This window comes from Mustela nigripes, chromosome 4 (assembly GCF_022355385.1).
Source record: "Mustela nigripes isolate SB6536 chromosome 4, MUSNIG.SB6536, whole genome shotgun sequence".
Taxonomy (NCBI): Eukaryota; Metazoa; Chordata; class Mammalia; order Carnivora; family Mustelidae; genus Mustela; species Mustela nigripes.
In genome coordinates this window covers 173,164,120-173,190,763 of record NC_081560.1, presented here as the reverse complement: position 1 = coordinate 173,190,763, position 26,644 = coordinate 173,164,120, and the positions used below count along the sequence as shown (strand labels likewise).

Here is a 26,644-nt window from a genome sequence, read left to right as displayed (position 1 = left end):
AAAACATCATGGATCAGTCATTTGAAAAGTATTGGTTCACTGAGGTTTGCAGACTCTTCCAGTGTTAACCCATCTCATTACAAAATATCCCATTGTTTAGTACCACCACCAAACTCACCAAAAAAGCCTTCAAGCATCAGAAAGCTGTTAAGTTCATGGTGAAGATATATGACTTTGCAAAATTCTAATTTTCATTTCAAAGCTCAAATTTTACCATTGACAACAAACTGTCATTTGTTTTCCTTGAAATGGCAAGCTCACTTCCTTCATTTCTGAGCAAATGTCTGCCAAATACCAAATCTGAATAACCAGTTTTCCAGTCAGTCATTCTTTTCAGTCAAAATGGTATTTTATGAAAAAAAGCAGCTGACTCAGCTCTTGGCTCAAACAATCCCATGACTGTGTTTCATGAGACAATTGGGGTATTCTGTTAGGCAGGGGAAGTGCTTTCTGTACATATAGGACCTCCCAGAAACAGACACCAAGGAGAGATTAGATGGGCCTGATGGGAAAATCACCTGTGAAGGAAAAAGGACGAGAGCTAGAGAAGAAAGGAGATGCTTTAAACCACCATGCTGGTCTAACCCGGGAAAGGAGAGAGGAGAGGAAACATCTCAGGCTACTGTCAATAAAAATTCAGGCAGACCAGTGAAGAGCCCTCTAGCCAAAATCACCCAGGGTAGGAGTCCCACGTCTCTTAATAATGAACTTGCATTAGTGTTGGGTCATCAGCTGGACGCAGACCAGGAGAAGCATAGCCTTGGCAACAACAGGGGGGTGGACATGGCAGCCAGCAGATGCTCCCCTGGCAGGAGATCCAAGTGGAGCATTTTCACAGCTTCCACAAGCTTCATGGGTACTTCCCATTTTATCACCTCCCAGTAGGATAAGGATGTGTATGCAAGGGTTAAGGCTTAATAAAATTAATCATTTTTACTGCTTCATCAAGGGGTTTCTTAAGTGCAAATGGCTTTGCTCCCGCTGCAAATGGGTGGCAATGAAGAATACAGAGACTGTACACACACGTTCACTTTGGTGCCACTGCCCGGATTCAGGCCAAACGTGCCAGGACTTCAGCCCAGCTTTGGCTTTTGCACTTTCAGTGCACATGTCAACTGGGAGAAAAAAGCACATGAGATCTCAATGTTGTTATAAAAATAGTGTTGACCTTATAAATCCCCTGAAATGAGCTCAGAAACCCCCAGAGATCTACAGACCCCACTGGGAGAACCAATACTTACAGAGAGCAACCCCAGAATTGGAGGATGCTGGGTTTTATTCTTTTTTCTTTTCCCCTTTTTTTTTTTTTGGATGCTTCCAGCAAAAGTCACAGGGAAGATATCCATTCCCATCTGGGTCACATTGCTCTCCCTGAATCAATCACCGTGAGGAGGAGGAGGTATTCTGATTGGTCAGGCTTTAATCCCGTGCACACCTCCCAGAAGAAGGGGACATTTCAGCCTGCCCACTTCACAGCAAATGGGTTCCCATGAGAAGGAGCAGTTCTCTCACAGGAAGGGGAGGGAAGGGATGCTAGATGGGCGAAACAACCCATCACACAGTTCAGTGGGGTAAGAGAAGTCAACAATAGGCATCTGGGCTAAGAGATGTCTCTATTCCCAAGGAAGCCTGAGGCCAGAGTCAGGCAGGTAGAGAAGGTGCTCAAGTTGGAGCCCAGCCCCTGAGGGCCCCAGGGCCTGCAGCCATGGGGCAGCACAGCCATTCAGTCCCTCAGGGGGGCCAAGTGAGCAGGCTTCCCGGTTGGCCAGGTTGTGTGCCTGTTATGGGGGTGGATGGGGGGCAGGTGCTGACTGTGGCCATCTTCCACAACCATACAGCCGTGACCGCTCACATTTCCTATCTTGGTTAGAGTTGACTCTGGAATTGGAACCTAGTGGGCCCTCAGGGGTGAGGAGTGGGGCAGGGTGGAGGGATTCATGGGTCAGAAGCTGGGTATGGACAGTAACCATCTACACTCTCTGTAAGTCAATGGAGATTGCAGTTTTATGTATTTATTTGGAAGATTTTTATTTATTTATTTGTCAGAGAGAGAGACAGAGGGAGAGCATGAATGGGGGGGAGAGAGAGAAGCAGGCTCCGCGCCGAGCAGAGAGCCTGATGTGGGACTTAATCCCAGGACCCTGGGATCATGACCAGAGCTGAAGGCAGACACTAAACCAACTGAGCCACCCAGCTGTCCCGAGATTGCAGTTATAAAATGGCATTGATTCAAACACAATCCTGCCTGTTCTAGCATTCTCCACATTTACCACCGAACACCTTGCACCTTCTCCTTGTCTGTCCTCGGAATGACTCACTCAGCTGAGGAGCACTCAACACCTAAAATCTAGCGGGATTATAGATCAGCAGTCTGACTCCGCACCTTCGATGACCAGCTCTGCCCCCTTGAAATACTCTCATTCTTGGGTCTCCTCAGTGACCCTCTCCCAGGTTTCCTTCTGGGAGATTCTCTGGCTGCTTTTTCCTAGACTTCTTCGCACATCCTTAAATGAGGACAGTCTTTTGGGGTGCTGTCATACAACCCCCTTTCTTCTCAGCAGGCAGTCTGATCTGTCCCCATGCTCTCAATTACTACCATATTTCTTTCTTTCTTTCTTTTTTTAAGATTTTATTTATTTATTTGAGAGAGAAAGAGTAACAAGCAGGGGGACAAGCAGACTCCCTGCTGAGTAGGGAGCCCGATGCAAGGCTCAACACAGTGGTTGACCTCAGGACCCCGAGATCATGACCTGAGCCAACATCACTTACCCCACTGAGCCACCCAGGCGCCCACACCATGTTTCTTTCTTAAAACTGCTGCAGAAGCCCCTCTTCCTGCAGCATGCACAAACATTCATTGTGAGCTCCATGCCCATCAACACTTTCCGCAAGGGCCTGAGATCATCGGAGTAATTGGTATACTACTGGCACTAAGGCCATAGTAGCTCCACGCACACAGGAGCGCTGAAATCAGATCACGTGGTCATCCAGATGTCCAGGCTGCACTGTGCGCATGTGCACACACCTGTCTAGCCATCTTTCAGACTGCCATTTAAGTGGAACTATTTATGAAGACATTTGGAGAGGATCCGACTGTAGCCAACCCCTCACTCACTGCCCCCAGAATACGCAGTTGCTCCGTAAGATTCCACGGAGTACGTGTATCCTTACAATGTGCTGGGTGCATGTACTTGGTGCTGTGAAGCTTACCAGGGTCAGAGTTAGTGTCCCTCCTTGGGATGGGTGGGGCTGGGGCTGGGGGACAAGCACTTACATATCTGCGCTCAGAATAAATCTCAGAGCCCTACATTGTCTAGCCCCAGCAGGGCACTGAATTTTCAGGAATCTAAAGTAAAAGTGCCATAGTCATACATTAAAACACATACAATTTTTCCCATTTTAACATCTCTGAAGTCAGGTGGCATCTAACAAATAATTAGATAAGAACACTTCATTAGAATTTCATTGGCAGGTGTTTTTATCCTTCCTCGGAACAACAAAAAAAAAAAAATCAAGCTGAAATTTACAATTGATTCTGTCTTAGACCAAATGAAAAATGTTATCTGGGTCACTCAAACAATAATGAGCTCAAACCCATGATCTGCAACAACGGGTCCTTAAATCCCTGTATCCATTTCATCTGGTTTCTAACTTTCTAACACCCTGGCTGGCTGGGAGCCTTTCTGTCTCTCCATCCTGGAATCTCTACTCTCTACCAAAACATCTGCCCCAGCAAGAGTACATTCCCTTTCTTCCTCTGCCTCCTGCTCGCTCCTCCTTCCCTCTTCTCTGTGGGAGTCCATCTCAGCCATCTGCAAAGGTTATCTTCCTCAGCCCTGCAGATGGATCTGTTTTCCCTGATAAGAAAGCAGGGGGCAAATACTTGGCAGTTAGAATTTCCTTTAGCAAGAAAGGGGAGAGAGGCTTTGAATAATCCCACAGGAGTAACTCCTGGGCCAGGAGCGGGAGAACAGGCAGATCACAGTGTGGGTCAAGACAGAGTTGGGTGCACCAAGCTGCATGGGGTGCGACAGGAATATTCACTAATAGGACATACTGGGAAGGCTCAGATTTTTGACCCCCCCCCCAAACTGTGACCATTGCTTTCCAGAAGCTTCACGTGATGTACACCTGCATGCACCCATGTCTGCAGATGTAAGCACAGGCACATATGCACCTGTGCTCAGACAATAAGCCAAGACCTTTCTGTCCTATCTCACATAGCACTAGGAGGGAGGAAGGCAGGGCCAGGGTCATGGACTGTTTTCCCAGGGTGGGAGGTCTGGCTGGTAGGCCCAAGGCCAAGGCAGCTCAGAGACTGGGGACCCCTCTCCTTCCCACCCACCCAAATAAAAAATGAACAACAGGCTGGTCACTATGCTAAAAGAATGGCTGCCCCTGGATGGGCCTGCCTCTTCCCTATCAAGAGATGTGGGCTGGGAAGGTGGCCTCTAGGGAGGAGATCGTGCTTCCCTGGGGCCTTGGGAAAAAAAATCAGGGAGAAACCAGAAGGATGTGTCTGCAGAGCGGGGAAGGAATGAGGGAGCCCCACTTTGGCCGCCTGGCTGAGCCCTGGTGTTGGGGTTCTCAGCTTCCAAGTTGTCCATCAGCCACCCGGAGTCTCAGGGTTCCTGTGGCAGGAGAGGGACGTTGGGAGAACTTGGGGGTTCTCTGATGTGAGGATGGAGTGCATCCCGGCTACGAGTTCCGCCTTCTGAACTGAGTGCGGGGAGGGCCTGGCCCTTTGCAGAGCACTGGGCAGTGGGAACCTAACTAAGAAAGGGGAGAGGCCACACGGGGGGGCGGGGGGAGGGATCTCACAAGTGGAGGTGGGGCTCTCCAGCGTCAACACAGGTGGAGCCCAAGTCCAATCTGATCTGCTAATCCCAGCCCAGGGTAGAGCCACCAGAGCCGGCTGCACCCCATGAGTTGCCCAAGGTCTGCTCAGAGCCTGTGGGAAAGTCAGCAAGGCTTTATTTAGGCCATGGACTCAGAGGACCTCTGGTAGGTGGGAAGGAGGAGCCCTGAGACGCCTGAGAGGTTATTTTACTCCCAGAGCTCTGGGAGCTAGGCCCACACCGAGCTTCTCAGCTTCCTTCTCTGCCCCTGTTCTCTGGTGATTCCTGGCTGCAGGGGTGTGTGGGGTGGGGGGTGGGGTGGTGCTGGGAACAGGTCAGGGTTAATTATTAATCATCTGGCTAGCCTACTCAATGTAGACCAAGGTCTTTCTCTTCCAGGGCTGTGAAATCACCACCCACTAAGCCCCCAGTGTTGTGGTTTTGGAATATAGGTGAGGTTCTGTGGGGTGGAGTCTGGACGTCTTTGGTACAAAATGGTGGTTTATTAAAGCATGGGGACAGGACCTTGAGCAGAGAGAGCTGCTATTGTGAGGGGTGGCTGATTATATCCTATGGGGTTGGGGGAGGCAAGGAAAAGCCAGGTTTGGAAAGAACTTTCATATGCTAAAGAGTACCTAAGAGAGCCCAAGAGCCTTGCCATTGTCAAGTTAAGGTTGTTCCCCCCCACCCCCCCAAGCAAGGCATTAACCTTAAGATGGTTGGGATCTTCCTGGAAAAGTGTCCCACGTGTCCCACCCAGGAGTGGGGGTTGGCAGGCAGTTGCTTTCGCTTTGTCTGCAGCCAGCCTTCTGCTCCCTCCTCTCTCTAGGCTTTCTAGATGCTTCAGGAGAATGGTGTCCAGAGGCTCCCTGCAGCCTCTGTGTCTTTGGGAGGCACTGAGTCTGTGTGGGCGCTGGGGAGGCAGGTGTGGTTTCCAAGATGCAGGGTGAACCAAGGCTATCCACCCAGTGTTGACACAACTGTCATAAAACCACGCTTTGTTCCCAGCTCTGCCTGGGAAGGTCCCTGAGAAGTGGGTGGGCCTGGCTAGGTGGGGATGCAGAGTGAGGACAGGTAGGTTTGGCGAGGAGATCCCCCTGGGAACACAGAGGGTTGGAGCTGGCATAGGAAGCTCAGCTCTGTGGCTCTTGCAGAATCCAACTGTTCAAAGGCTGAGCTTTGGGCTGTACAAGCTGGGCTTGTGTCCTCAACTGTCAGAGCTGCCTCCCGGTCTGGGTGGGTGGGCGCCCTGGAAGGAAGGATGGACCAATCCCTGGGCTGGTGGACAGAGAGGAGTACCGACAGGCAAAGGCTCCCTGGCGCCATTCCAAAGACACACCCTGCTTGGACAGCCAGCGGTGATGGGGCAGAGACTGGGGGCTCAGGCCTGTGTTGCTCCAGCCCGTGCCAGGGATGGGCACGGAGGCTACTTTGTCTTCCACTGAGAGTCTGTGGTAGCTATTCTGTGGTGGGGGTGGGCTCAGAGGCAGCAGGACCCCTTGCCTGCCCTTGTAAATGCAATGGCTAATGTAGAGACAAACCTACAAAAGGATCACAAGGCAGCCTGCCAAGGGCTGTCAAGGAGAGGCAGTTGGGCAGGTTGTGCATGCGTGGGGTGTGGGGGGCTGTGTCCTGAGACACGCTGAGGGAGCAGGAAAACCTGCCAGGAGGTTGGCGAGGGTCAAAAAAAGATGGCACAAAGGAGGTAACGGGTCCCTAGGATGTGCAAGGAAGTCCTAGTTTGCAAGCAGAGAGAGGAGGAAAGGGCATTCCAGCCTGTGGGAAGACCACGTGCAGAATGGCGGAGCTGAGAAGGGCCTGTGCAGGGATAATGAGCCAGGGAGGAGGACCAGACCACAGAGGCCAGCGGTGCGGGGGGAGAGTGGCCGGAGAGGAAGCCGGCATTGCCACGTGCCGGCAGAGACCAGGATGGCAGGTGAGGAAGAGTTCCCTCAAGTGCAGCCCCAGCCGGGGTTGGGGGTTGGGAACAGAACCCCCATCTCCAGACAGCCTTGTGGCTTGTAGCACTGGGGCTGTGGGAAGCAGTGGGACAGAGGGACCGCCACCTCTGGTGACGGGGAGTGAGCTGTGTCCCCTGCCCCTCCCAGGTCTCACTTTGGCTCCAACTACCTCAGGCAAGCACCAGATATGTGTCAAATGTGCCCAGGGGCAGACGGAAGTGGCCGGAGGTCGCCATTCGCCCAAGTCTGAGTGAATTCACCCAGCTCTGCAGGGAATCAGAGTTTGGATTCCCAGCCCCAGGGACCTGCCTCTGAACTGGAAAATTCTCTCCCTTCTTGCCTTGCAGACAAACAGGAGGTGCCCTCTGTGCCCATCCTCTTTAGGGCTGGTCCTTATCAGACAGGTTTGAGGTGGCCCCAGACTCAGACTGAGGGGGTCAGAGCTTCCCGGTCCAGCTGGGTTTCCTCCCGGCCCTGTCAACCTGTGGGAGAACCCCAAAGAACAAATGTCCAGAGGCTGTTTCCCAGAACCCAGACCGACAGGATCCCCATCCAGAGGGCTCTGTCAGGTGGCTGTGCAGGCCGGTCGGTGGCACAGAGGTCAGCAGCCTCCTCCCTGCCTTACGGACTCTGTTCCTGGAAGCTCAGCTAAGTAGCAGAAGAAGTTTGAAACAAAACAAAACAAAACAAACCCAATCCACAAATTCAAGCCAGCACACTGGCTCGTGGGCTAGGCAGGCATGCGCAAAGATTACATCTTTGGACACTGGGAGTGTCACCCTGACATCAAGGATAACTTCACACAGACCTGAAATCATCCACAGCCCTGTTCTCCAGCCACCTAAGGACTTTCTCCAAGCCTCTCAGTGCTTCTGCCCACATCATGGGCGGTCCTACAGGAGAATTCTAGAATACAGAGTTGTGTCAAACAATTTCCCCAGATACACTGCAACACTTTTTCTCTGCTAATAAAGAGAAAGCCAAGTAATGGACCCTACTTCCTCCTTTTGCCTTGGCTCCCAGGCGGCCCCCAAGTCTCACCCATACGCACCACCACTCCGTCTGCCCTCACTGCTCAGATCCTTGCCTTCAACTTGTCTCAGTCCTCACTTAAATCTGGTTTAGGGGTGCCTGGCTGGCTCAGTCGGGAGAGCATCCGACTCTTGATCTCGGGGTCATGCATTCGAGCCCCACATTGGGTGTAGAGATTACTTAAAAAAGAGACAAACTTAAAAAACCGTTTTTCTGTTGGTTTACTCTGGTCACATGTGGCCTGTGTTACAGATCCCCTCAACACCTTGTTGGAAGGAGGTGGTAGGTAAATAAACAATGAAGTTTCACTCAGGAAGGAGAGGTTGAAAGTGCAAAGTGTGGCCAGCATTCTGGGGCTGTGGGAAATCCCCTTTCGATCACGCCCTTGTACCCCAAATTACCCGAAAATAGAGAACAGGGACGCTTTCCTCCCACCCCAAATGAAGCCGGCGGAACTGGAGCAGTTCCCACCCCTGGGCTGTGCCCGCACTCACACCCCGAGAGCCAGCTCACCTAGCAAACTCTGAAGCCTGGGGACAGGAAGAAACTGCTTCTTCCGTGCCTGGGACCTTCCTGCCTGTTTTTCTGCAGCGAGGTGGTTAGGGGCCGGCCTTCAGTGACTTTCTAGGGAGGGCAGGTGTTAAGAAGATCAGTTTCAGGAACTTAGCAGTCCAGGTGTCAGTCATAAGACCAGAGAACTGCTAAACTGGGCTCTCTAATCATCCCTCCCCTGCTGTGCCTTGCGGACCTGGTCTAGAGGCTTTAGGGAGACATAGGCACAGAAGACCCCTGTCCTGAGACAGCCAGTGGAGAACAGTGGTTAAAAGCATGATTTGAGAGTCACACGGACCCAGGTTTGAATCCCAACTCTACCATTTCCTGGTCTCTGACACCCCCTCCACCCCCAGGCAAACCTCTGTGGGACCCCAAGCTTCATTTTCTCCATCTGCGAAATGGGAGAATAACAGTGACAAGGCCAAGAGACAATGTCCTCACAGAGTACACGCTGAGTGTGGCGTGCAGACTCCCCAGCCGTCACTGGGGGGAATATTGGTTTTGGTGGTAGTTCACAGGGTAGGAGGAGTGCACAAGCCTCAGGGTTCTTCACTGGCAGGGACATGGTCCTGGGGGGGGGGGGGGATGTGCCCCTGTTCTGTGGGACTCCTGTCCCCTAAAGGGCCTACTGACTTTGCACAGGCCAGGGCTATCAGCAGATCGCAGGGAGTCTTCTGAATAACCAGTGTTCTCAGCCATTAGGAAGGATAAAGAGACCATTGGAAAACGGACTTTCGCCTGAGCACAGTCAGTATGAATCCAACTGAAAAAAATCCTGACACGTGCCCCAAGCCCAGTCTGATGAGCACCCTTGCCACCACCAGCTGCCACCATCTCCATCTGCCATGGCCGTGAGGGTCCTCCTTCAAGCCTCTTTCCCGCTAGAGTCTCTTCTACCTTGAATGGTCTCCATTCACTCTCACTTGCCCATCCCCCAGCAAAATAAATGCCCCTTCTATTCCGGGAGCTGCTGGGGAAGTCCCCGGCTGACTTCTAGGGAAGCGTCCATCAAGGTGTGAGCACAGGACTCCACCTGCCCTGAATCACCCACAGGCTCGCTCAAATGCAAGTGCCTTCGTGCTCCCCATGACCTGCAGAGAGCGAATCTCCAGGGAGGGGCCGGGAATCTGTATTTCTAAGTTCCCCAGGTGATTTGGATGCACAGAAAACATTAAAAACAAAAACAAAAACAAAACGCAAAAACAGTGATTTGTCTTGAGGATTCAAGTTCAGCTAGGGATAGGCCTGGAAAATTCTCGAAGTCTTCTAACTGAAACAGCCTGTCCCTGGCAGGACCACCTGGGAGATCCGGATTCTAGTCTTGATCTGACACCAAGAAGCTGTATTGCCTTGGACAAGTCACTTCTCCTCTCCTGGACCTCAGTTTTCTCATCTGCAGAGAAAGGGCCAGGACCTTGAGGGTCCCTGGGTCCGTCCCACTCGGACATGCTTGGAAATCCAGTTGGGACAGGCTCCTTTTAGAGTGGGAAAGAAGAATCGAGGGCTGTTGGGGGTGAGTCCAGATGTCCCATCCCTGCCTTGCTGGACAGTCAACAGTCGCTATTGCTATTCCAATGGGGACTAAGGTGAGTGTCCAACTGGCCTGGCCTAGTCAGGGACGGTGAGAAGCAGTATCAATGTCCAGGCCATGGCAGAGTGGAACCAGGGGCAGTCTGCCTCCAATCCAGGGGAGGAGGCGTGAGCACAGAGAATGGGTCAGAATGTCAGGGCTCTGGCTTGGTAGACTAACTCAGAACCAGATTCTAGGGCCTTTAAGGATATAGGAGAGAAAATAGGAACACCCAGGCAAGGGCAGGAGGACTGCAGTTCAGGAGGTCCCCTGGCAGGACACCCCCACTGCACGGCTCTGGGGAGTGCCATCAGACAGAATACGAGGTGCACGGTGCCCTCCAGAGCGATGCCACGTGCGGGGACATGTGGGACCTGGGACACAGTCATGCATCCTGGATCCTGAACTTGGCATGGAGGACGAGCTCCAGGCCCATTCACTACTTTGGCCAGCTGGGGCCCAGCCAGCACTCGCAGGGAAGGATGCTTCTCCACCCCTCCTGGTGGGAACTGGAGGCCTGAGCTCAGCTCCAGGATGGCCACAATAGGCTGAGGGTGCGGCGGGGCAGCAGCAACAGGCTCAACAGGAACTTTCCTCAGCTCTACAATCTGCTCCTGCTAATTACAGGCGGCCCCACTCACTTTGCCCTCTGGGGCCAGACTGCCCAGCCCCTCCCCGTTGACTCAGGAACCCTGCCAACAGGAGGGAAGGGCCCACGGAGGCTTCCAGGCCATTTAAAGGACTGGCCAACTGGGCTCAGGAGACCGGCTTTGTTTTGCTAGAAGAAATGGCTGAGAAAGGGCTTAGCATTCTGAAAGAAAACAAGGTTCAGTACCAGCAATTATACTAAACCTGAAACAACTCAGAGGTGATGTATGTACACCATAATCCCCCTGGACGCCCGAGGACTCGGGACTCAGGAAGTCACAGGGCTAAGAGCCAGGGCTGGGCATCAACCACCTCACCGCAGATGGAAACTCCAGAAACGACGCGACCTGACCTGGTGCAGGACAAGGGGGTTCCGCCCGGGAGAAGACTCGGGGCAGTGGGCTGCAGGGTTAGACACTTTTTTATCTGATTCTGCAAAAGGGACAGCAGCTCTCCACTTTCCCCAACTTACCCTTCTGGAGGTTCACCCCTGAGCATCTCTGATTCCCAGAGTTTTAGACAAAAGCTGCTGTGTCTTCTCTGTTCAACCCTTTAGAGACATCCTAGGATCAGAGAGGGGCCAGATCCCAACCTCTGTGCTCAGTGAGCTTCCCCAAGACCAATGCCAAGGGCTCCCTGTGTGACGGACAGACACTCACAAGCTTTCAAATTCTCTTTATTAAAAATCTTTTTTTTTCCTTTTGTAAAAACAAACACTTGCGGTCAATTATACAGATCAGGAAAAGTGATGACGATTGATAAGACACTCAACAAATTCTAATACTTTACAAGTTCAAACTTAAATTAACTAGTGTTTTTCTTTTTCTCATAAGCTCAAAAAGCAAACGCTGGTCCAGTTCAAGGACAGTCTAATAGATCACAGCCTCCAACTGTCCAAGGAAGGGATAGTGATGGGCTGTGCTCACACCAACATCAAATCTATCAAATTATTTGGGAATATTGCCTGGATATACTTTATTCCGGGTGTTTTATGATGAAAAGAAAATTACCTAGGCCTTTTGTTACCTTAACCCAGGGTACAAATGAATCTGTTAATCAAGGTAGCAGATGCTCTTGCATAAGCTTTTTGGGGAGACACTTTGAAATGGTTGACAAACACTAAGGAAAAGCTTTAAAAAATAAATCCGTATTTTCCTGGTTGTCTGTAATATTGCATTGTGTATGACACATGTAGGAATAAAAAGTGCAAATTACAGAGTGGGTGAAGGACCATGCCAATGGAACAGTATAAAAATAAATAGAAATAAATACAAATATATATACAAATACAGAATTTTAGATGGTTTTAAAGGTGAAGGTTCTGACTGAATGCAGAGAGCCTCTCCTCCATCCCCCCCTGCGGCTGTGGCCAGCTTTCCAATATGGAGAAGGTCAAGTCTATCAGCAGGGGAGCCATTGCATGACTTGGGAATGAGGCTGTTTGAACAGCCATCTCGACTTCCATGGAAACGGTGCTGGGTGGGAGGAGGAGGAGGGGGGGGGGGCTGAGCTGGTGGGTTGACTTTCACTTTGCTGGGAGAAGAGGCTGCCAGCCTCTCTGAAAATGCTCATTTCCATCCTCCGGTGGAGGTGGTAGACTCTTCCCAGCAAGGTTTCCAGAGAGCTGGCCCTGGACCCCCCCTGAGTGGGGAAGAGCGACGAGGGCCAGAGGTTTTCCCAGAAATGCAGGCCAGTCTGCAGAGCAGCAGGTGAAAACCTGTGGAGGCAGCTTGAGCTGAGCCGCCAACTTCAGAGCCATCTGTCTTGGAGACGCCAACCTTTCCGAGGCCCCCAGATGGCCTCACGCCAAGGCCAGGCTTTCCGCTTCCTCCAGCCCCTGACAGCGCGTGCCCAGGCTGCCTGGTTGGCCTCTGGTGCTGGCCTTCTCTGTTCTCTTTCACAGGTTCTCCGCCACTCTCTCCTCACCAGTAACCGTGTGCCCCGAGGTTTACACAGAATTCATTTTATGTCTTACATTTCTTCCTTCTCTGTGCTTCAGATTCACTGATAAAATGTCAGTGTTGAACTCAGATAAGTTCTCTATCCTTCGGCCATTAGTGCAGAGGACAGAATGTGCAGTCTACCTATCTACCATAAAAAAAAATTTTATCTACTATAAAAAATGCAAAAAATAATATAAAACAAACAATCCCTCCCTAGTCTATCTGTCATTAGGAGTAGAAACACAGGAACCGTCCTCCAAGGGCTGAATCGGGGAAGTTGTTCAAGCTTGTGGGAACAGCACAAGGCTCCCCTCTGACCTTCTAGAAGTCTTCCTTGGGGCTGTGACGAAGCCTCATTTCCCCCCAGCACCTCTGTCCTAAATGCTTCCTGTGGAACCTCGGACTCTTAGTCTGGGGCCTGAAGGCACGAATTTCCAGTATCAGAAAAGCCTGTAGGAAGTAGGGGTCTTTTCTTCATGACATTTAACCCCCAAAATTGTGCACACAGGGGTCCTCTGAAATGCCCTTGACCTCCTGCCCTCCTACCAACTCCTGGCAATCCTGCGGCTTTGCTCGTTCCTTAGCGTCTTTCTCCACTGAGAGACCATTTTAAAAACCATCCCACCGAGAGGCTGCTGGATCCCGGGACGCAGGTGCCAAGAGCGAGTTAAGGACAGACGCCATTTCCCTGGCTTAGTGTCTCTTGCGCCAGTGCCACACGGGGCTGGGAGGCCAACACCTGACCCAGGCCCGTATTGTTTTGGCTGAAGGGAGAAGACACTACCATTTTCATTTTTAATTGGAGTGAATCTATACCCAATGAATTGTCCAGAACAGAACGAAGCTTGGCACCTCCTGAAATCCTGAGGACGGAAAGAAGTTTGGGGGGTGAGGAAGCTCCCTTAACAGAGCTCCAAAAATGAAGGGCTCTTTTCCTCCTCTGTGAAATTCATTACTTTTTGTTAAGGCATGAATCTGGTGGACTTCTAGAGTAACAGAGAAGATGAGAGAGTTATTAAAATCGGGGGCTTTTCAAAAAGATGGTCCTGCTGGAGGAACTCCCAGCTTCTGCCAGGTGCTGGTCTAGGGTGCCCCCTTTCTAGGCCTGCAGGACCTAACAGTTCCCCCGGCTCAGGACACCAGGCACCAAAATGCTTCAGACCCCCTGGAGTGGCTCTTGACCCAGGAGTTTCTGTGAGATCTCTTCCTTGGTTGATCGGGCTGGCCTGACCTGTCCTGTCCCATCAAGAATTTGAACACTGTGAAATCCCTGAGAAAGTTGGATTTTATGAAAAATAAATGACCCTTGGCACAGAAGTTGGAGGGGTAGGGGGGAAGGAGAGAGAAGCAAATTGAAGGAAACAAGGATCAACGGGGGTGGGGGGGAGAGAGAGGGTGACCCTCCGTCGCTGGATACATCAGGTGACGGCTTCTCTGGGGAGACACTGCAAAGGCGTTTTCACCAGTCGGCGAGAACAGGCCGAGGCAACATGGCCTGCCTGGTTTTCCTTCCTCTCTGGCTTTGGCTTCTGTCCCTGAGGTCAGGAAGACCCCACCTCAGGAGGCCCTCCTCTCCGGGCTTCCAGAAGCGTCAAAGCTTCTTCCTCTCAAACTGCGGCACGATGCCGCCCTCCTCCGGCCCGGGGCTGCCGGCCCCCTCGGTCTCCTTCAAGCCCTCCTCGGCCAGCTGTGACAAGTACTTCTGCAGTGGGGAGAGAGGGACAAAGGGAAGAGACAGGGTCAGTGGTGACCTGGCCGGAGAGGAGAGGACAGAAGAGAGAAAGGGGCGTACCTGGGCCCCTTCGCCCATGGTTCTCCCAGGGGGTGGGACACCCCCCGCCCAGCCCTCCCCTATCCTTCTGGGGCTGCAGGACCATACGAAGCTCCCTCCTCTCTCTACGTTAGTTTACGAGTAACACCGGGCTCTCGTGGAAAACACAGAAAACACAGATCCTAACAACAGGGACCACTTCCAAAGCCCTTATGCTGTACAAGCGCTGTTCTGCCTTTCTTATAGAAACTCACTGAATTCTCACAACGATGCCACTTGTTTTCCAGAAGAGCCTCAGCGCCCAGGGGCACGTCTGCGTGTGACAGCCAGGGGGACCAGAGGCTAGTCGGACTGGCCGACCTATGGCAGGAGCACAGCACCGTCCTGTGAAGACTGCAAAAGAGGGCCAGCAGCCTCTCGTAACCACCTGCTTCCTGGGGGGTGGCCAGCAGGCTGAGTGCCCGCAGGTCTGTCACTGGACTCCTGTTCTGTCACTGGGGGCTGCCTCACACCATCCCCAAACACTGGCTGCTATCAGCATTGGCCCCCAGCCACAAGGCAGGCTGCCCCCGGGATTCTAGATTCCATGCAGTTGAGACACAACTAGGAAAGGCCTGGGGCCCCGTGGGCACCTCTGATGGCCCAGGCAGCAGGGGGCAGCGCAGAGAGCACCAGATCAGGAGTCAGTGTGCAAGTGGTCACGAGTGTGGGCTCAGTGGCCAGAGGATCTGGGCTCAAATCCTAGGTTTCTGCAGGCGAGTCACCCAGGATGTCTGACATGTGTGGATGTGGCTACTAACAGGAACTAGCCCCGTAAGGTGGCTATGAAGTCCAGCGAGGCACCGTATGCACTCAGCACAGCACCTGGCTCAAAATAAACCCTCCGGGACCTTGCCCTGTGTCACGAGTGGCCATCTGACTCCGGGAAAGTCACTGGTCTCTCGGCTTCTGACTCCTCATCTGGTAAATGGGAGAAACAGTGACTCCCTCCCCGCAAGGTGATTTTGAGAGTCAGAGGAGGTGATGCCTGTGAGATAACCTCTCTCTTAAGAAGAAACTGGTTGGCTCTGAGAGCCCGATGCGGAGAGCAGCAGACCGAGCGTGGGTCCCCGCGGGCCAGGCTGCTGACTGAGGGCCTGGTTCGTCCCCCATCTCATCCCAGGAGGGGAAATGTGAGCTCACTCCCCTCTGGACCTGGAGCCCAGGGAGGCATCTGGTTTTCCATCTGACCTCTATCTACCTCCCCACATTGTTCCGGGTCACTCTGGATGGGTTCTCCTGGGGCTATGACCAGCAGTGGGGGCCCAGCAGAGGCTGCACAGAGAGAAGGGAGGCTCCTTCCACCTGATCCCTGCCTTGAAGAGCAACCCCTCACCCCCACCTTAAGGCCTGCTGGTAGTGCTAAGTTTACGAGTTGCCTGACTTAGGTGTGAGCCAGCCCCTGCTGCTTGGATCTGAATTCTTTACTTTTCACACATGTAACGTGGGGTAGTGTGGGGTGGGCGAGGCTGTGTGGACAAGAGACATTCTGTCAAGGCCACTGACAGAAACCTTATCTGGGAAGCCTGCGGTAGAGGCTCCCAGCTCCCCAGCAGGTGCACGAGAGAACCCTGAACTGCAGTTGGCGGGCCTTTAAGGCTTGGCCTGTGCCTGGCCCTGATGTGCCTGGGGACCACAGGAATGGCTCTGGCCTGCTCTGGGGAGGGGAGTCTGCCTGGGGGTTTAGCCCACAGGCCCAGAACACGGTGTAGTCTACTGTCGTGGAGGAAAAAAAAAAAATACAGGATTTAGAATCAGAGGGCCTGGCCAAGTCCGGACTCATCCTAAATTCCTGAGTGACCTTGAGTTGTGAACTTCCTTGAGGACGACACAGTCCAGCTGAGAATGCTGCAGGAGATCAAAAGCTCTCACACTGAGGTATCAGAACCTGCTGGAGAGATTTTTTTTAAATGAGTCTTTTCAGGCCCAGCCCTGGAGAGAATAACTAAGCAGGGGAGGATGGGTCCAGGACGCGGCATTGTTAAAAGATGACAGCTGGTATGGGGACCATCGTTGGGGGAAATCAGGACTCCATGATCTCCAAGAGCCCACCCAAGCGATTTATCTTGTTGGGGTGGGGGATGATGTTGTCTTCAGAACAGACGGCCACCCTCCGCTGGCTCTGTAGAGCCCAGGCTGAATCCTTGGTCCGGTCAAGTCCGGCCTTCACTGTGCTCCCCCAGGAGAGGCCAGGACTTGGGCCCCAGACCCCATAGCTTCCTTGTTCACAGAGCAGCTGCTCCCCAGAGGGAAATCAAGAGGCTACAGTGACATGACCTTGGGAGTGGCCAATGACAATCCCCTGCAGATGGTGATACAGGCTAGTCATTATGGGTCTTGGTTTGCAAGATCAGCTTAATAGGTTAAAAAAAAAAAAAAAAAGGAAATGATTAAGAATCAGGCAGTCTGTTCCTGGATCTAGGAACTCACCACCTGCATGGACTTGAACAAATCACATAGCTTCTCTGGGGCTCAGTTTCCTCAACGATAAAACAAGAGTTGGCCCCTATCTGAGTTTCTTAACTAGGGATGCACATTTGAATCATCTGGAGAACTTTCTCAGATTGTGTATTCCTGGATCCGCCCCCCCCACCTCCATTCTACCGAATATCTAACTTATTATATAAATAGACTTTCCAAACACTGTCCAGGTGATTCTCTCTCACGTCTCTGGTTGGAAAATGCTGGATCAGCCACTCGAACAATTTAACCATGACAGTAACGCCTGCTCTGGAATTAGAGCCCCACGAGGGGCTGCCCTGGGTGAGGCCTCATGTGTTACAAAAACTAGTCTGACTCCTTGCAGGAAAAACGGAAGGAGCCTTGGAATACTTATTCCTGGGCACCTGGTATCTCATGCTTCCTATTAAGTTAAACACCCCAGAAGTTCCAACATGCTGCATGTTAGTTAGGTCTATATTACAGAACTGATTACTGTCTTTCATTGACTCTAAGACCAGCCCCCGCCCCACCCACACTAACATCTCTGAAACCGAAATTCATTGTACAATTGACGGGGTCTCACTGTTCCTTTGCAATATTTTTTTCTCCTATGGGTATCCAAAACCTGGCAATATGTCTTGTAACTGCTGGCACCTGAGATTGGAAGAAACACACTATTTTTTATATGTCATCTGTTACTATACCATAAAACTTACTTATTTTATCATTTAACTCCTACACTAGGATGGGAGCTCCAAGAGGAGAGGGATTTTTGTCTTTTGCATGTGTGTGTGTGTTTATAATTTTTTTCAAGTTTTACTTACTTGAGAGAGAGAGAGAGAGAGAGCGAGAGCAGGAGCAGATGGGAAGGAGCAGAGGGGGAAGCAGACTCCCTGTCCAGCAGGGAACCTGACAGGGGGCTCGATCCCAGGACCCTGAGATCACAACCTGGGCTGAAGGCAGATGCTTGACTGACTGAGCCACCCAGGCACCCCTGTGTGTGTGTATGTGTGTGTGTGTGTGTGTTTTGTTGTTTTATCTCCAGCGCCTAGAACACTGTCTAGTACATAGTTTGCCTCTGACAAATAGTCACACTATGGATGAATATTTAAATAGAACCTAATAGTGATCTTTACTGCAGCAAACAGGGATACTGCCTGTGGGAACAGAAACACAGAGAAATGTCGGCATCTAGAACAACCAGGTCTTGTGATAGGGGGTCAGCCTCAAGCATGGGCCGGGTGATCCCTAACTCAAATTACTCAGGCCAGGGGGGAGAGGCAGATACCCCCAAACCCGACCCCAACAGAATGCTGTAAGTACTCCTGGGGAGACAGATGTCCTGAGAGCACAGGGAAGGCCGCCAGCATGTGGAGCAGCCTGGGGGAGACAGACCTGAGGAAAGACCCGTTCTCCACGTGCTGGAAGGACATGGATCAGGGAGCCCCCGGGTGCTGGGCAAGGAAGGCTCCGCTTACCTGTAAGTTCCTATAGTGGATAGCACTGCGACAGTGGCTTATCTTCGCCATCTCCTCGCTCGTGTAGAACAGCCCACACAGCTTACAGTAAAACCCAGTCCTGGGTACCACGAACTCCACCCCTGCAGGAGGATGGGGGACAGACAGGCAAGAATTAGGAAGGCCACCTGAGACCCCTGAGGTCCTGCCAGCCAGCAATGAGCTCCATCCCTCGCTTGCTGTTGACCTTGGCTGGTTGGGGAGCTTCTCCCGGCCGGGTTTCCTCATCTGCAAAACCAGCCTGAGAACCGGCCTGACTCCATTCCCAGGTAGTTAGGAAGCGATGTACTCCCCCAGGGCTGATGGAGGGCTCCACCATGCTCCGCTCTGCAGCTGCTGCTGGGAACTAGGCCCAGGCTCTCCTGTTCTCAGCCTGCTTCCAGGGAAAGGAGGAGGAAGGATCTCGTTTCTCCACGCTGTACCTTTCTCTGTAGCTGTTACGCCCAGGACTCGGAAAGGATGCTGTCATTTTTGTTTACTTTAGAATTATACTCATTAAAGACACTTTTAAAAATACACCAAAGTGAGGCAAAACCACTGAGAGTCATTCCAATCCAAACATTTTCTTCCACACTATTTCTATGCAGACTTTCCTTTGGGAGGCGGGCAGTTTTCGTCGAACCCTAAGTATGGCTCCATCTCCTCCCTTTTCCACGTAATCGTGTATCATGAACATCTTCCCATCGTCCAGTCCTTACATCTAAAGCACCTAGCAATCACATTTTACTTATGACTTGGTAAACACAAGTCACAGGATTCTGGGAGGCCTTCTGATTTTGAGGAGAGGAAACAGTGGCCCCACAGCAAGAGAAGTGACGGTGTCACAGCCCAGAGGATTCATCTCTGAAGCATGGCGGCTGCGCCAGCCTTCGCCAAGGTGTGCGGGGGTCACTGTTCTCCTCTTGAAGCCACGGTCAGCAGAGTGGAAAGAGCCCAGGTCTGAGAGGGCACAGACCAGACTCGGAGAACCTGTGGGAAGCTAGGGAGAGTCAGCCGAACGCCCGTTTCCCCCGGAGCCTCAGTTCCTCACCGCCCTTTGGTGAACTGTCAGCAGAAGACCCAGGCATCAGGGCTGGGACCCCTAACGGAACTGAAGGACCAGGACAGGTGGCTCTCAGAAGGCCCGGATCCTGCTTTCTGGCCAGGGCGGCTGGCATGTGCACATGGGCTGGGCTGGGCCGCTGCCCACCTGCTTAGTGCCCGTGGCCCTGCTGGGGGACCGGGCAGGGGAGCCACCCGCCAGGGGAAGGGCCGCTTCTGGCAGACAGGGAGATAGGCCAGGTCTCCATCGAGACGCTGCATGTGACCACAAGCCTGGGCCTCCTTCTCTCTCCTCCTGCTGCCTCCTGCGAGACAGAGCTAAGTGCAGAGGAGACCCTGTCCTAGAGCCACTGCTTAGACTTGTAATTATAACTTTCTTTTCTTTTTTTCCATTTCATTTCAAAAGAGCCACTTATCAGTGTGCAGCGGCCGGCCTGGAAGGAGACGGGAACCAGGAGGCCTGCCCAAGGCCTGCTGTGACTGATTGCTCCTCTGTGGTTTGGGGCCTGCTTTTGGCAGCCTCCTCAGCCAGTTTTCTCTAACTGCCACGTAGCCCGCTGCCCTGCCCACACCAGCCCCCAGACGGGAGGGGGCCTCTTTTGGGCTTGCTGCCCAGAAAGAGGCCGTGGCCTTCCCCTCCTCACCTTCCTCCCACCCCCATGGCAAAGGACAGAAACGTGACCCCTGCTCTGCCCGTAGGTGGCTGGCTCGCGCCTCCACCATACATACAAGCCGGTGGCAAAGGAGCAGAAGGCAAGACCTGCCTCAGTCCTCTGTTTCCACAGAACAGCTCTCTCCTGCTGCTGCTCTGTAGGACGCAGATGCCCACACAAGACAAGATCAAGGAAACTGGGAAAGGAGAAGCACACCGGGAGGCCACAGGGAGCTGATGCAGGCCTGTGTGATCAGAGCTGCTCCCTCTGTCCTGCGCCAGACCCTGCAGGAGGGGTTGGTGGGTGGTTCCAGAAAAGAAACCTTGGGGTTTCGCTGCAGGCCCCCTGGTAAGGCCTCCAGCATCCTAGGTTTTCTAAGAGGCCTTCCAGCCCATGTCCTGGGTCCCCAAGAAGGGGCACCACGGCCTCAGAAGCCACCCCAGAGCGTAAAGCAGGGCCCAAGCTGAGCTGGCAGCCGTGGGCCCTTTCAACCCAAGCAGCACAGCTACTGGAACAAAGGTTTCCACTGCCAAAAAGAAAAAAAGGCTTGGAAGTGACGGTAGAGTGGAGAGAAAATGGAACGTAGAGTCTGAAAGATCTAGCTCTTTTACTTACGGTGACCTCGGGCACATTATTTAAACTCTCTGAGTTGAGCTTCCTCATCTGTCAAATAGAAATAATACCACCACAAAGGGTGTTACGGGAAGCACCTATCATTTTGTCTGGTGCTCAAAAAATATTCGTTTCCTGTCGCATGTTAAACATTTCTCCACAGAGGCCTTCTTGCTCTCTAACCAGGTCAGCCCTGGTTAAGAACCAGCCCTGTTCATATCTTCTGCCCATTTTTTGATATGTTTGCCTGTTTCGTGTGTGTTGAGTTTGAGGAGTTCATTATAGATCCTGGATACATGAACAGACACTTCTCCAATCAAGACATACAAATGGATATCAGACACATGAAAAAATGTTCATCATCATTAGCCCTCAGGGAGATTCAAATTAAAACCACACTGAGATATCACCTTACACCAGTTAGAATGGCCAAAAGTAACAAAACAGGAAACAACATGTGTTGGAGAGGATGTGGAGAAAGGGGAACCCTCTTACACTGTTGGTGGGAATGCAAGTTGGTGCAGCCTCTTTGGAGAACAATGTGGAGATTCCTCAAGAAATTAAAAATAGAGCTTCCTTATGACCCTGCAATTGCACTCCTGGGTATTTACCCCAAGGATACAGATGTCATGAAAAGAAGGGCCATCTGTATCCCAATGTTTATAGCAACAATGGCCACGGTCACCAAACTATGGAAAGAACCAAGATGCCCTTCAACGGATGAATGGATAAGGAAGATGTGGTCCATATACACTATGGAGTATTATGCCTCCATCAGAAAGGATGAATACCCAACTTTTGTAGCAACATGGACGGGACTGGAAGAGATTATGCTGAGTGAAATAAGTCAAGCAGAGAGAGTTAATTATCATATGGTTTCACTTATTTGTGGAGCATAACAAATAGCATGGAGGACATGGGGAGTTAGAGAGGAGAAGGGAGTTGGGGTAAATTGGAAGGGGAGGTGAATCATTAGAGACTATTGACTCTGAAAAACAATCTGAGGGGTCTGAAGTGGTGGGGGGGTGGGAGGTTGGGGTACCAGGTGGTGGGTATTATAGAGGGCACGGATTGCATGGAGCACTGAGTGTAGTGAAAAAATAATGAATACTGTTTTTCTGAAAATAAATAAATTGAAAAAAAAAAAAAACCAACCCTGGAGAACCCTGGCTCCAAAGGTGGGCAGCGACGCTTCACTGCCCCTGCCCGCGCCCAGCAGCTGTCAGGTGGTACCAGGTGGTTAAAAGCACTGAGGAGGGAGAAGTCTGAGGAAGATCCCCACATGCCTGGCAACCCCCTCCCCCACCCAGCAACTGGGAGCTTCCATGGACACACACACCAACACCACCTCAGGAAGCCTCTGGAATGTGAGGGCCACAAGCGAAGCTATAATGTCACAAAAACTGTCACTGCCCCAACTCATCTGGAGCCACTCAGTCCTCCCATTTTTCAGACTCTATTAAGCATGACAATTAAAGCTGTATTTGCTTTCTAATAATAGCTCCTGGGCCGGGTGATTATAAGTCCATCATCCTAGCAAAGCCTGCACTGGGTGGAGGGGAAGCTTGCATTTTGCAGGTGATGCCCTTCGGTTCTGAAAGTGCAGACCTGGGCAGGCTCAGGCTGGCTGGGGTCACCCAGAACTGGCCTGAAACCTGTGGGCTGTGCCCTCTCTCTGTTCCCCATACCCCATGTCCGCGCCAGTCCCCGAGCACTGGGACTTCACCTCCCTTTACTCTGGATCCGTGGCACTCCCCATTCACCTCCCTGCTCTCGGGAGGGACAAAGCCTGAAGGCTGTTCCCTTCCTCCCTAGAAGTCTCTTTAGGAGTGATGGATTCTGGAGCATAAGGGTCATGTGGCCCCAGAGAGAGGAAAGAGGAGGGCTCAATGACTACTTCATGAATGAGTAGTAACAACATAGAACCCTCTTGCTAGAAGACACTAAGACCTTACAAGTATTCATTTCCTCCTCAAACCAACTGTACGTGGTAGGGTTCTATTACTACCCTCCGTTATTGACGAAGAAAGTCAATAAATCAAGGAGAAGAGGTTAAAAAGGAGGCTTTTGTCCCTTAGCCAGCTGAGATTTAAACCTAGGGAATCAGATTCCACAGCCTGTGCCCATTACCGCTGCACAAAAGTTGCCTTTCCCTACATTGTGCTTCCTGAATTGGAGGAACAGGAGGGCAGGTGGTCTCAGATTAGGAACCCTGAGCTCTGACTGGACTTGCTACGTGATCTTGGCTAAGTATCTGCACTTGTTTCTTCTGTCAAATGTGAGAAATGGTACCATATCCCCAGCCCCTAAGATCAGTAAGATAATGGGCCTCAAAGCTCATCAGAGACCACATGCAATACAAAAGTACAAGCTGTTAGAGCCCCAAGCTGGAAACAACCCAACTGCCCATCAAGGGCTCAAAAATAATTACGCTGAGTGAAAGAAGTCAGGCAAAACCGGTATATTCCATATGATTCCCTCTGGTTTCAAACTCATATTTAGTGACAGAAAGCAGATCAGAGGTTCCCCGGGGACTGAGGTGTGGGGAGGGAGGAATTACAAAGAAGCATCAGGAAACTCGGGGGGTGATTCACTGTGTCACTGTGGGAATAGACTCACGGGTGCACACATACGTCAAAACTGATCAACCGTCCACTTTAAACAGGCGACTTCATTAGTATCAATTATACTTCATTAGAGCTGTCTGTAAAAAGCAGAATGAGATACCATTTCCCTAACAGGTTGGTAAAGATTCAAAACTGATGACGTCCGATGTTGGTAATGAAGCAGAGAATGAGAAGACTTGCTCTGGCACTGAAAACTGGTGTAATCTTTTTGGAATGCAATTTAGCAGCAATTATGAAAATGTGAAATGGAAATATATGTAACGCCACAACCCTCACCCCCCGCTCCCCGCCTAGGACGCTGTCCTGCAGAAACCCTGGCACGCACACCAAGGTGACAGGTGTCTGGAGGGCAGCAGAGCAGAGAGGAAGCACGGTCCTATGAGTCAAACTACTGGGATTTGTATCCTGACTCCAGTCTTTGCTAGTCATCAGCTTTGTAACCCTGCATCTCCGATTTCTAGCTTATAAGATAAGGATAAAAATATTACCTACCTCATAGTGTTTTGAGTGAGTTAAAGAATGGAGTAAGCACTAGAAATGATACCTGCATGGTAAATGATAAACATAAAAGCTTAACTATTACAGCATTTTAGTCACGGGGAAAAAATTGAAAACATCCTAAATGTTTCCCAGTAGAGAAATGGATAAGTAATTTATGGTACATCTTTTAGGATGGAATATTTGCAGGGGTTAAGAAGAAAGCATTGTCTGTGTACTGAGGTGAAGAGGCCTCTGAGTCTCACTGTTAAATTAAAAAAGCAAATTGTAGAACATTCTGTGTATGGTGTGACCTAGTCTCCGTGGGTGTGACTGTGACTACCTCTGGAGCTGGGGAGAACCTGGAGGGAAGAGATACAACACTTAGCATTTACTTTACATGGCTCTTAGTTTTTACATTTGTCATAATAATCACACTTTTTGGAATGAAAAACAGTTTTTAAAAAGACACAAATGACAAGGTGGTGGAACTTACTCTTAATTTTCACTTGTGTGTGTCATGCAGATTCCACACTCTTGGACGCCAAGAGACCTGTGCTACACTTCCCCACCGCCCAGAGTGCCTTGCATGGGGCACTCTATCTAGAAAGGGCTGCTCAGTAAAAATAGGTACTCTATGAAAATGGAACTTTTGGAGGGCAGAAACAGTAAGAAATGTTTCAAAGGAGATGAAAAGAAAAAGAGAAACCTGATGGTAGATGTGAGCCTCCATTTTGACCAGCCCCTCCCTGAGGAAGCAGACGTGTGGTCATAAGTTCTCACACAACCCGTCCTTCTCGTGCTTCCTTGGGACGCTTTCCCGCATGATATCTTCCTAAGCTCTCTCTCCAGTGGCTGCTACCGCTCCCTTGTCTCATTGCTTTCCAACCTCTCAAAGTCAAGGCAAAGACTCGAAAATGAAGTGGAGTGGGAGTCACTGAGTTCGTGGTGGCATCAGAAGCTCCAAGGGCACTCTATTGAAGGAATTGCACTCCCCACCCTGAGACTCTAGTTAACTCTCCCCTTTGAAAATGGGTCCAGGTGATTCTATTATTAAGCTCTCTTCCTGCCCCCCACAACACATCCACTATTGAAAATTCCACTGCAGAACTGATCTGATTCAGTTCCATATAACACGTGAAAAAAACCCAAGGCTCAGGAATCCCAACCTATCATTCCCTGTGAGGGTTCTGCATTTGCACATTCCCTGTGCAAGGCCCCAGCCACTCCCTTCTCAATGCCTCCCACCAGCCACACCTCTGGACTCCCGAGCTCCATTCTGCCTCTGGCTGGGTTGCCTTCTCTAGCCAGGTGGGTTCTGTCAGTACCTTCCATTCCCAGGGCCTCCGAGAAAAGTATTTTTACATCTCTCTCTTTTTATTGACTTGTTAATAAAGGACTTGTAGTGACTGGACAAAATAAAACCCAAAACACATTCCTGGGTATGACTTGTCTGAGGTCCTGCAGTCATCCAGTAAGTGAAACAGGAAGGAACAGGGCCCAGGTCTCTCTCTGTTCGATGCTCCTCTATCAAATAGAGAGTGTCTGCCCCAAGTGCAGTCTCACCAACATCATTGCCTCAGAGCTGGTCTTTCAAAGCGAAAAAAAAGTAGCATTGTCTTGGAAAGGGCTAGGGCAAAGAGGGTAGGGAAGCCAGTAGCAGAAGAAGTTCATTTCTATGGACTTTGGGTGGCCACCAGGGCCTCTGACCTCTGCTTGAATAAAGGCTGTGTGGTCAGGAATAAAGCATTCCCAAACAGGGAAATCGAGTTTCTTTTTGCTCCGGTTCCCAGGGCAGTACTGTTCAGGGCCTGACCCCATAAGGTATCTGGTCTCCTATCGGGAGACTGAAATTGCAAGAGACTTTAAAGATATGCACTATCCACAGAATGGTTATTACACCGGACATTAAACACAACAACAAAATGACAAAAAAAGCTTTCTCGAGCTCTCAGATGTTCCCGTGTCTCTATGGTTTCCTGGATCTGAATGTTCAGGAAGGACTGCATAGTTCACCTACCTAGAGGAATGCTAAGTTCACTGAACACATCCTCTGGTTCCCAGGAAGGCAAAGAGAGGGGCTGTTTCAGCTCCACTTCGGCGTGTTCTGGTGACCTCACGTCCAGAGATTTCATTTCCATGAACTTGGGGTTTTCTGCAAAACATGGGCCAAGGCAGAGAACTAAGGAAGCACAATGTACTTCAAACACCCTCTCCTATTCTTGTACTGTGTGATCAGGAATGGTCCCTTGCACGGCTTAATAACATGAAGCGAGGGCGAGGACTGCTAATTAGAACCAAAATGCTGTAATTGAGAGTTTGTTCCACTGCCAAAAGAATGCCACACACACGAACCCTTGGCAACTCTGCGCCTTGGGTCCGTGGGGGATGGGCCGATGTCTCCTTTGGCATCGATGGGATGATCCCCGCCTTGCCCTCCACCTCAGAAATCACTCCCTCTCTGCAGGCAGGAGGATTACTGGAGGGCAAACATTGTGCTGACGTCTCTAGGCACAGGGGCTGGCACAAAAGGCCATAACGACACATTCACCCCAAGCCTGTTGAGCAGTGTCATTAAATATGAACTCCAAACACTGGGTACGCTAATAAGCCATTAACCCCAGTGCGTGTTGAGACCTATACGGCAAAAGAAAGGGGTTCAATCAGGGCAAGGTGAACATCTCGCTCCTTCTTTATTCCTGCCTTCTGCAGACAGAGCCCAGGCCTCCCTCCCGGTTTCTCTGGCAACAGCAAGGCAGCTGCTCCCAGCAGTTTCCATGGAGACTCCCAGGTGAAAAACAGCTCAGGTCAGCCTGCCACGGAGGAGAGCCCGAGCCTCCAACTCCCCGACAGCTCGTGACTCGTGCCAGTCACACGGCACTGGCCGGGAAGCTTTCTTTTTAAGCCTTTACTCAACG

General features: G+C 51.2%; 1 protein-coding gene across 1 annotated transcript in view; it reads right to left on the bottom strand.

Moving 5' to 3' along the window:
- Positions 1-11,264: 11,264 nt before the first annotated feature.
- RBM20 (RNA binding motif protein 20) overlaps positions 11,265-26,644 on the bottom strand; it is a 188,719-nt gene continuing 173,339 nt past the window's right edge. The window contains exons 12-14 of the mRNA XM_059398549.1: positions 25,747-25,881; positions 18,278-18,399; positions 11,265-14,249 (exon numbers count right to left, since the gene is read on the bottom strand). Coding sequence (XP_059254532.1) covers positions 14,139-14,249; positions 18,278-18,399; positions 25,747-25,881 — 368 coding nt within the window. The 3' untranslated portion in view covers positions 11,265-14,138. The remainder of the gene's footprint in view (positions 14,250-18,277; positions 18,400-25,746; positions 25,882-26,644) is intronic.